General features: G+C 42.8%; 1 protein-coding gene across 1 annotated transcript; it reads right to left on the bottom strand.

Annotated features, from left to right (window-relative positions):
• Positions 1–6,116: 6,116 nt before the first annotated feature.
• LOC113159503 (lymphoid enhancer-binding factor 1-like) lies at positions 6,117–9,912 on the bottom strand. Its single transcript, XM_026356229.1, has 9 exons — positions 9,475–9,912; positions 8,523–8,822; positions 8,242–8,322; positions 8,065–8,132; positions 7,858–7,944; positions 7,541–7,697; positions 7,237–7,344; positions 7,066–7,114; positions 6,117–6,831 (listed from the first exon to the last, which is right to left on the bottom strand). The coding sequence occupies exons 1-9, from the start codon at positions 9,856–9,858 to the stop codon at positions 6,605–6,607; spliced, it is 1,461 nt and encodes a 486-aa protein (XP_026212014.1). The 5' UTR covers positions 9,859–9,912; the 3' UTR covers positions 6,117–6,604.
• Between the last annotated feature and the right edge of the window lie 302 nt (positions 9,913–10,214).

A 10,214-nucleotide genomic window follows, 5' to 3' on the forward strand; every position in this document is an offset into this window, starting at 1 on the left:
TACATGCATGATTGTGCCCTTTTGGGTGTTTTTGTACAGCAGAGGTGATTTTGGATGAAAATGTGCATGCATGCTGTTCTATTATAACAACATCAGCAGACAAAATTACAAAGTTAGCAACTTACTGGCAAATGTGGGAAAGTATTCAGCAGATGTCCCAATATTTCACTCGTGTGTATTCATTTGGACACACACAGTTTGTTATTTGTTATTGCTAATATTGCTCAATATCTACAAGGTGTGGAACAGCTAAATGTTGGATACTAAGTTTACCATATGTAGTTTAGGTGATCAATATTGGGTTTACAACCTGTGAGAATAATCAGAATAGCTTCAAAGAGAAAAAGTATTTCTTCAAGACTCATCTTCATACTGCTCTAGACCTGAATCCAGACCTGAGACCATGATACACCTGTCTTTTTCTCTCCTCTGGGAAAACATACTATGCTGACTAGGATCCTTTAGCTATTACTCGTGTGTTGCCCTACACTTTTAAATCCAGCCTGTTCAAACATATTGTGTCTTTGTCAAAGTCACTCTTGGTAAATGTTGGAACTATGGTGAAGGAAAGTTAGGGCGCTTGAAAGGTAAATTGCAACACTCTCACATTGCACCGAGCAAAAGATTCATTACTTCCAACACGGGTTTAAAGATGGAATTTTCCTTTTAGGTGTGCATCTCTAGACGTGTCCATATTTATATATCCATGCATAGAGGGGTAGAAAGCCGACATGTCCCGACAAGCACTAGGAGCAAGATGTAAGGTAAATCATTGCTATTTCTGAATGCACTCAAACATCCTGGAGGCTTGAGGACTTAGCCTTGTAAAACAATGTGTTTTAAGTGGGAACAATTTTATTTGTCATACATAAAACTTTAACAGGACATTCACCCTGGGAAGCAATCCAACATACTGTACTGTGTGTTCATTTCAAAACAATTGCTTCAACATAGTTTGCAGTGTCAACATGATACAGATTGAATCAACTTGATACACTTGTTATTGTTTCCTGGTTAAAGAAGAACTGGAGGCAAGCCAAAGCTCTTTATAATGCACACCAGCATTTGCAAAACAGTGTCTCAGTGATCTCTTGTTTTTGCCACCGACTTCTTCAGGCTCATTAAGATGATTAATGGATATCTGAAAAGTTAATGGAACTGCAGCTGGTTCCAAGCATAGCATCGGATTTCCACAGCTTTTTAATTTCTCATTACTCATTATGAGAAAGCCGTTCAAGTCTCTTGCTGGGATATTAGCTTGAGTGTAATTACATTGACTTTCCTAGAGGGAGAGCAAGTTAAGGGTTTTCCTAATGAGCTTTTCTGACCCTCTCGTTCAAGACCAAGAAGACACATTTTTTCTTTACTTATTTTTTTTAAACAAATGTAAAAAATTCCTCACCTGATCCTCAACTTTATTTCTAGGTCTGGGGAGACTATGACCATGCACCGTGCCCTCTTTTCTCATACCACAGAAAGTATTTCTGACTGTCTCTCCTCCCCCTCGTTACTCTTCCTAATGGGGAATTTCATTTACCAGGGAAGTGATCCATTTTGTCTGACCATAAATTGCAGATAATTGTGCCTTTTGGACGCAGGACAGTGGGGTCGCTAGACGAACAGTCAGGCTCGGTGAAAGTGGATGCCTGGGAGTTCATGGTTGGCTGAACCTAAATGCACAGATACACATGTGTGTATGTGTGGCTGCGTGTTTTCACTTGGTGTGTGCTGTGTGTGTGTGTGTGTGTGTGTTTGGCTGGCGCTGGCTGAGGAGTATACTTTTAACTGTGCGTAATTGTCCTCTACAATAACAGCCACCATGTTTGCTCTGGCAGCCTTCAGTGTACAGAGTATATGAGAGGGGCTTGAGTCCAGCACTGTGAGGCCCATGTTTTATTTTCTTACAGTATCTCACTTCACCACGGGCTGCCAAGATCTATGAGGGCAATGGGAGTGCACTGAGATATCTGCTAGGCGTTTCTACATCCCAGCGCTTTCCCACTCTAACATCCAACCCCTTCTCTTACAAATCACCAAGAATGACAAAAAGCAAGCTCAGATCTCCCTCTTTTCCACCTCCCTCCCCATAAAACAGTGGTTGGCACATATGCCAGCAGGTACAGGATAAGCCGGTGCTGTGTTGTTTTCGCCTGAGGTGAGGTGACGTCCCAGCACAAGCTCAGTCAGGTGCAGTTTTTGGAGGGAGGGTTAAGTGGTGCTCCAAGCCAGCATACGAGCGCTTTAAACCTTTGACTGACAGCTCTTTAAAGCACAGGCCCTGGAGCTGGTCCAGGTGTGAAAGAAGGGCTACACACAGAGCCTGATTATCAGCGTCTTCTTTAAACTGCCTAGCCAGACTCATTGGAATGAATTATAACTTCTGACATGGGTGTCTGCAAAAAGACAAGTTGATTTATCAGCTTAGAGATAGTTCTCTGTCTGCTGGCAGTGCGTTTGACAGATTTCTATAGATGAGACAGGTTATTAATAATGAAAAATAAATAAAAGGTCCAGTGATATTCTATAGTTTTGTCATTATCAGCAAATCCCATTTGTTGTCTTGGTGACATATTTCTTCAAATAAACTATGTATTTTTGTTTGAGCTTAAAGTTAAATAAAAACTACAGTGCCACAGAATTTTACAAAACGATTTATCCTTTGTAAACATGAAAATGTACAATCATGACGCATTTACAGTCAGTAGGAAATAAACAGGCACGGGACTGAGCCACAGACAGGCTTTGCTGTACAACTCAGGTCTGGTTTGGCTGTTTCCGATCTGTAATACTGAAACTGTCATCAGTGAAAAAATAAGCATGGTTTGGTGAGACAGTAACTGGGGGTTGGCCAAACCTGTCCAATGTAAACATGCATCCCAGTGTTCAGACAGAGAGTTCCTGGGTGAACGTTGACTCACTGTGCTTCTTGTAGCTGTGCACAAGAAGTTTGAGTTTTTCTGTGCGTGTATAATTATTACTGACTTCTGTTGCTTTGTTCAGTTTTGGTTATACCTGCAACGACAGGGGTTCAGGTGAAATGGCTAAAACTGCTGGCTTGATTACAAGTGGTCTGATGTCATTTCTTGCTCTGAATAGAATTTGATTTTGTAACAACAATGTGTTCCATATCAACTTAGTAAGCACAATGTTTCTGTAGCCAAAATAAATGGCAAAGCTACAAAAAAAAACCCTAAGCTTTAATAAAGATAAATGTGATATTTAGTTAAAGCCAAATGTCTCCCAGATGAAATTCAGGACCATCCCTCTTCCAGAATATGTCAGAATCAGTTAGAGGCCTTGTGTTGTGTCCTGGGGCTGCATCACCAGATCACTTCCTGTCAGTGCTCATAACAGGAATTTAATTGAGGCACAAAGGCACGCATCAGCCTGGGCGCACATCTGTTTAGCCACCACACATGAGTGTGTTTTGGTCGACTCAGAAGCTCGGAGAAACATTCCCTGAGATGCAAGCATACATACCCTCTGTCTCCTCCGCTCAAGTCACCTTTTTTGAGTTGGAGTCGCACCCGTAGCGACTACACAGCATTGCGTCACAGTCTCTGCAGTTTTCCTTGATGATTTTGTCGCATGTCGTAAGGCCTTGGCGGCTAGTTCTGCTCTCACCTCGCTGTTTCACAACATGTCAGCCTCCGTTATCAAGCCAAGGCTCTCAGTTCCACCAGATCCACCAGATCTTCCTTTAAACAATCTCCATCCAAGCACCGTGAGACAGCATCTCAGTCAAAGGTCGGCCTTCACTAAAGAGTTTGATGAGGCAATTTAGCACTAATCCCTAAAGAGGGACATACCCAACAAGTCTAAGGTGCATTCAACCAGAAAATTAACTGAGTAAACCAGAAACCACAAGCATGTCTTGACCTGCAGGAAACCAGGACTTTACACCTGCTTCTATTTTGACTCTTCAAATTAAATCTTCACTACAATGAAATAACAAAAGAGCTGGTGGATAGTGTGAATTAATGCCATTTGACTGACACATTACATCTAGAGTTTGGGTTTTGGTTTTTAATGTGAGTTTTTGTTTCCAGATCTGTTGTCTCACTAACTGACATCATGATGTACCCGTGATGGTTGCTACTGAGTTTTTGCAAATGGAAGTCTTGTCCGTACATGCGTGTATGTAATTACTGTAAATATTTATGTCCGCCTCTCTTGAATGGAGGCCCACCGTATCGGAAGAGAGGCAAAGGAGGCGGAGGGAGCAGGAAGGGCCCCGTAAATGGGGCGCTATTTGGATTGTGGCAGTCTATGGATAATGCTCCATTAATCTCACCTCTCATGTGTGTTTCCCATCACAAAGCATTCTGTCTGAATTCTCGTGAGAGAATCAGATAGTTAATCTTTATGGGTTAGCGGAGCGCCATATGGAAAATTGTCTGGCAGAGTAAAAGGTACGGCTTGGCTCGTCCTGACAGGCAGAGTTAGAAAACATTTCGACTTGACGTCTGCCTCCAGCTCTCCCGTGGTTTGTCCTGTGCTTTGTTTGTTTGCTTAGTTGGGCAACACCACTCGCTGGACTCTTTAGTGTTTGATTCGTGCCATAATGTTTGGATTTTGAGCCTCACTTTTGTGTGGTTTTTGAAAGGGGCCTTCGCTCTGAACAACAATGTCACTAAAACAACAACACAGCCATAGGGACTCTGACACTGCTGCTTCCATAAAACAGGCAGGCAAAAAAAATAAAAATAAAAAAATATTTGTTTAGTGCTTCAGGTTTTTATTAGCATTAAGCAGCACTGTGAGGTATTAGATGTGTCATGAAGCAGGTAGTAAACGTCAAGTGCCAACCAGCTTGTCAGACGCTTCGTGCTCTGCAGGGGTGAAAACTGTCACACAAATGCACACTAGAGTCTGTAAACACGCACTTTAACTGTCTCTCATGCACAGTACACACAGTCTCAGTGTCTCTTCTGCCTGGTGGGGGTAGATGTCATGAGTGCTCTACTTGCCAAAGGAAATCACTGTTGTATTTATGTATGAGAGCACAACTATTATTACAGGAGATGTTTTGAACAAGAGAAAATTGGGGGGTAATGAATGACGCTCATACATTCCACTATTCCAGTGGTTTTCCCTGCTCACCCCTCCCCTGAAGAACAATGAGACACTGTCGCAATCCCCACTCAACAGGTCGCTGCTGCTGCTGCTGTCGCTGCATTTTTCCCCTCGTTCCCGGACATGTCTTCCCCCCCCCAGCTCTGCTCTCACTTTTTCCTTATTTGTCGTGTTATTTATTATGAGATCACCGCGCTCACGCTGGGCAGCTTCAGAATGGAAGGTTTCCTTGTGGAGGGGGGGGGGGCCAGTGGCACCGGGTCGGAGGAGGGTGGGTGTCTGCGCGTGTGTGTGTGTGTGTTTGAAAGCGAGTGTGTGACCCACCAGCCACCCTTACACAGAGGGCCCTTTGTGCACCTCTTCGGTTAATAACACCTTCACTCTTCTCCTTTTACGCCATTCCCTTTCTGTGCAGCCGCTGCCAATCCTGCTCTCTGACACTTTCATGTACACACATATAAACACACATCAAACTGCTGCCCGTTTTTTTTTTTTTTTTTTTTTTTCGATACAGGCAGGGATCACTCATTCTTTCCAGGGAGGGAAAACGTGTCGTGAACTCTGTGGCTCAAAGCCCAGCACGCTGGTACTGACAGCCTGTGATGCAGCCACAAATTCAAACCGGGTCCCCCTGATCTGGAACATTCTGCTGCTTTGTGTCTTACTTAGATGAGAATAGCACCCAGATGTTGTGATGTACTACTTGAAGATCGTGGTATCGATTTTCTCCCTTTCCCTGCTCCCATATTCAACTTAAACCTTCAGGCCCCCACCATGCTGCACTTCCTGGACATCCTGCTACTACCTCCATACTGTACTTATGTCATTATTTCACTTCACCACATCATAAAGATGCTGGAAACAAATAAATAGCAAATTAAAATAGAAATATGCAGTGATGAAAAATGTATGTAAACGACTACTATTAGCTGTTCATTCCATGAACTGATTTATTTTGAACAAACACTCCACCTGTTTTGTTTTTTTTTTGTTTTGTTTTTATTTTTTTATTTTTATTTTTTGAAAGCATTGTTCAGTTCACATGTTTGTGTTGTAAAGTACAATGAGGGGAAGGTCCTCAGGCGCCTCCGAAGATGTCAGGATACTATCAAAAGCCATTCAGTTGTAAATGCCGTTGTCACTCTGTGTTTAGGATTGTTGTTCCACCATGTGTGCGCCGACACAGAGTGCGATGCTGACTGTCTACCCATCACACCTGTGTCTGCACAGATCACGCCGCTTACTGTTGTCCCGGCGGTCTGTGCTGGCGCACACATGGTGGTGAAGGGAGCTGTAGTCCTCAATGCAACATGGGTGTGGAAGCCATCAGGTCAAATGGATCTGGATGAAAACAGGTATGGAACACGGAAGTGCAGGAAATGGAGGATAACTTTGACTTTGGATAATATCCTGTAGAGCTGAGGTGAAATATGCCTGTGCATGAGCATACGGGCTCATAAACAGGCAGCTGTCACGCCTGCACGGGTGTCACACGCAGGAGGCGCTGGAGTCTTCACATTATACTGGTTCACCGAAATGTCTGTGAAGCAGAAGGTCCCATTTCTGCTGTCTGAGTGTGAGAACAGTTCAAGAGAACAGTGAGCGGAGTGGGAGTCTGCATCACGCTGATCTCTGAGGGATGAGCCACCATCGCTCCTGTCTGTGAGGGTGGAGGGCTCATCATAACGGGCTGCTCTGGTGTCACCCACACCTCCTTGGCTTCCTGTGTGACCACCTCAAGCCTATATGGGGACACTGCAGTAAAAAAAAAAAACATCGATCAGTCAACTCCCTAACCTGCAGTGAAACGTATGTTTATACTAACATCACTAAAAAGATCTGTATATCAAATAAATATAATCAAATGTAGTTTGTGTGTGTGTTTGATGGTCAACTTTTATGTTAAGTGAAATATGATGTGGTCGCCTAGTATTCACTTTCATTATACATGTAAAAGCTGTGAACCACAGAAATATACGCTCAATCTACCTTCAGCTGTGGTGGGAGCTTTGTGTCTTTGCCTCTTTTTTTTTTTGCCCTGCACAAAAACAAATGCATCAGACTTTCCATCTAATCTCAGCTGATAAAAAAACAGTGTATTTGCAGCGACTGTGTTTCGTCAAACACAATATGACGTGTGTGTGAGCCGAGAGTACATACGTAGTTGTCACGGGTTGACCAGCTGGGGTATCGCTGAGCGTGGAGCAAACTCTCCTTCTTAGCCTCTTCATAATATCTGGCCTGCTCTTCCTTCGGGAGCATCTTCCACTGAGGAAAGACGGTAACAAGCTGTCAGTGTACACACAACTAGTCGCATGACAATGACTGAAAATTGTTTATATTCAAGAAAAGAACAAAACATGCTGAGAGGTAGAAGAATAATTTTACTAAAAGTAGTACAACTGCTGATCTTCTTTCCAAATTAGATGGGCTCTGTAACACAATACAGAGTATACACACTTACCCTTTGTCCCAGGATAGTGTTTATTAAAGCACTATCGGTGACGCCCATATCAGCCCCAACTTTTGACCTCTGCTCCTTCCTGAACAACATGAAGGCATTTGGTGGCTTCTTAATGTACGGCTGATCATCACGCTCCTGGTCGTTGCGCTTTCTCTTTCTATGAGAACACAGAGAATGACCTCCCATCACCACTGTGTGCGCTGTGATGTTTTAAAAAATAAACCTGATCTGACAGCTGGTGAACCGTGCTGCAGATCAACAGCCAGTCACAAAAACTAAAAGGTATATTTGATCCAAACTGACAAGGGATCACTCACTTTGTCGTGGGGGTGTCCAGAGGAGGTGCAGCAATATTAGCAAAGGTAACTTCATTTGATGGATACCCGTACACCACTGTTCCATTGCTACAGAAATAAAATCATAATAAGACACATGAGAAATAAAAAGAACGTCTCCAAACAGCTCATATTTAAATAGAACTGAAACATGTGTGTGTTTCTAGTATTCATGGATCTGTTACTTACAGTACTCCAACAGGAACCAGGTTGTGTTCCGTTGGCTCAATAATCCTGACCACTGGGTCATTATTATACTGAAGACACAAATACAAAAGAGGTCATTAGAGAAGCCACATCGTCAGTCTCTCTTTAAGTTGCACATAGGGTCCCAGCAGTAAGGAGTGTGTGTGGTTAGGGTCTTACGATGTTTGGTGGAGCTGCAGGGTAAGTGGCAGCCAATGATGTTCCAGGGAAATTAGGCACGGCCAACTGACTCGGCAGGTGCTGTGAAGAGAGAGGTAAAGTTAACCAGCAATAATTACTGTTGTTATGACTTTAGCTCACTGATCAGCACTGTTACACAGCTCATTACATTCAGCAACACGTTGGACGACAGAGTAGACCCGGTTTCAACTAAGCAATTTGTTGACACGGATACTGGTGAAATTCGTTTTAGATCTATGGATGTGTGCTGAGTACCTTACCTGTCCCTGAGCGTATTGGTCTGCCTGACTGTACAGGTGACCTGGCTGCATGACATTTTGATAATGCAGTGGATATTGGGAAATATTTGAAGCTGCGTGTGCACCATTCAGTCCAGGAGTAACCATCACTGGCTGTTCAAAGGCTTCATTGAGACTTTGTACTGGCTGAAGGTGGGAGTTGAATCCTTGCACAGCAGGGAGAGCCGGAGGAGGCAAGGTTGAAGTTGGAGGGTTATATATGTTTCCCAAAACCTCATCTACAACCTCTTGGAGAGTGTTATCTTCATCTCTCATCATCTCCTGTAGGGCACAGTAAAAATAGGGTCATTAGATAAACTACATAATCAATGTCATCTGTCAACTTTAAGTCATGCTAACTGCTTGATTGAGCTGCAGCTGTGTCTAAAGAATACACAGAAAACAGTGAACGGTATGATGTAATAACACCCATTTAACATGTTCGATTTGTGATTTGATTAGAATTGATTCTAACCGTATAATCTTCCAAACATCAGTAATGGACTCATTTCTCAATAGCAGATGATTTTTTTGCACCGTCAGAATAAACATCTGAAAACCTGGTCACATTCAATCTGACTGCATATTTTGCTGTGTTAGTGTTTAATTATCCTGCAAATTAGTTCAATTTTAACACGTGCTTGAGCTCAGTCTAGTACCTGGAACGGTTAATGCTGAGACCTTTGTTGCTTATTAATCCTAATAAATACATGGATCTAAGCTTCATGACTGTACAACGTTAAATTCTTTTGAAATTAGTCTAAAAACTGGATCCTTAATGTTCTGTAATGTATGTTTAGAATAGATATGTGTTTATTTTCAACAACTATGACTGTTGCTACACTGTTCCCTGTCTCCCACAGCAACAGTTTCAGGCTGAACAACCTGCCACTGGTGAAATTCCTATGACATCTATCCCTAACGTGTACCTCACCTGTCCCTGGCTGTAATCGTCTCCCTGACTGTGCAGGTGATCTGGCTGCATGGCACTCTGGTCATTCAGTGGATATTGGGATATGTTGTCAGCATCCTGTGCACCATTCAGTCCAGGAGAAACCATCACTGGCTGTTCAAAGCTCTGTGGAGCTGCTATCAGGTGCTGGGGCGTACACCCACCATATCCTTCACTGAAACTTTCTGCTGGCTGAGGATCGGAGTTGAACCCGAGTTCGGCAGGAACAGCAGGAGGAGGCGATGTTGAAGGGGGAGAGTTTGCTGCCTCTCCTAACATTTCAACTAAAACCACTTCGAGAGTGTTAACAATCTCTCCCCACTCCATGTGCTGTACAACACGTCCAAACTCCGCAATCAGGTCCATGTCTATCTTTGGTAGATGTCTGCTGTTTCTTGACAGTTTGTTCTACCTTGATTTTTTCTTTCTGGACTCCTGTGATGCAAATTAAAACAATGGAGTGACAAAACAGTGCAAAGTAGATTCCTGGTTATAAAAAAAACTGAGAATGAGCAGCAATGATCTAACTACTGCATGATCAGTGTGGAAAACATAGGGCTTTCTAACAAAACCTTAATTTAAAGCAGGGTAGGAGTTCAGATTCAGCTAATTCATGTCGTTTTGCACAGAACATTTGTAAAAAGATAGTTGAGGTTGATAGCCCATTTAAAATGTGATTATCAGATGTTAATTTTAGTTTATATCAGCTCAAATATTAAATT

The sequence above is a fragment of the Anabas testudineus genome, chromosome 15 (assembly GCF_900324465.2).
Source record: "Anabas testudineus chromosome 15, fAnaTes1.2, whole genome shotgun sequence".
NCBI lineage: Eukaryota > Metazoa > Chordata > Actinopteri > Anabantiformes > Anabantidae > Anabas > Anabas testudineus.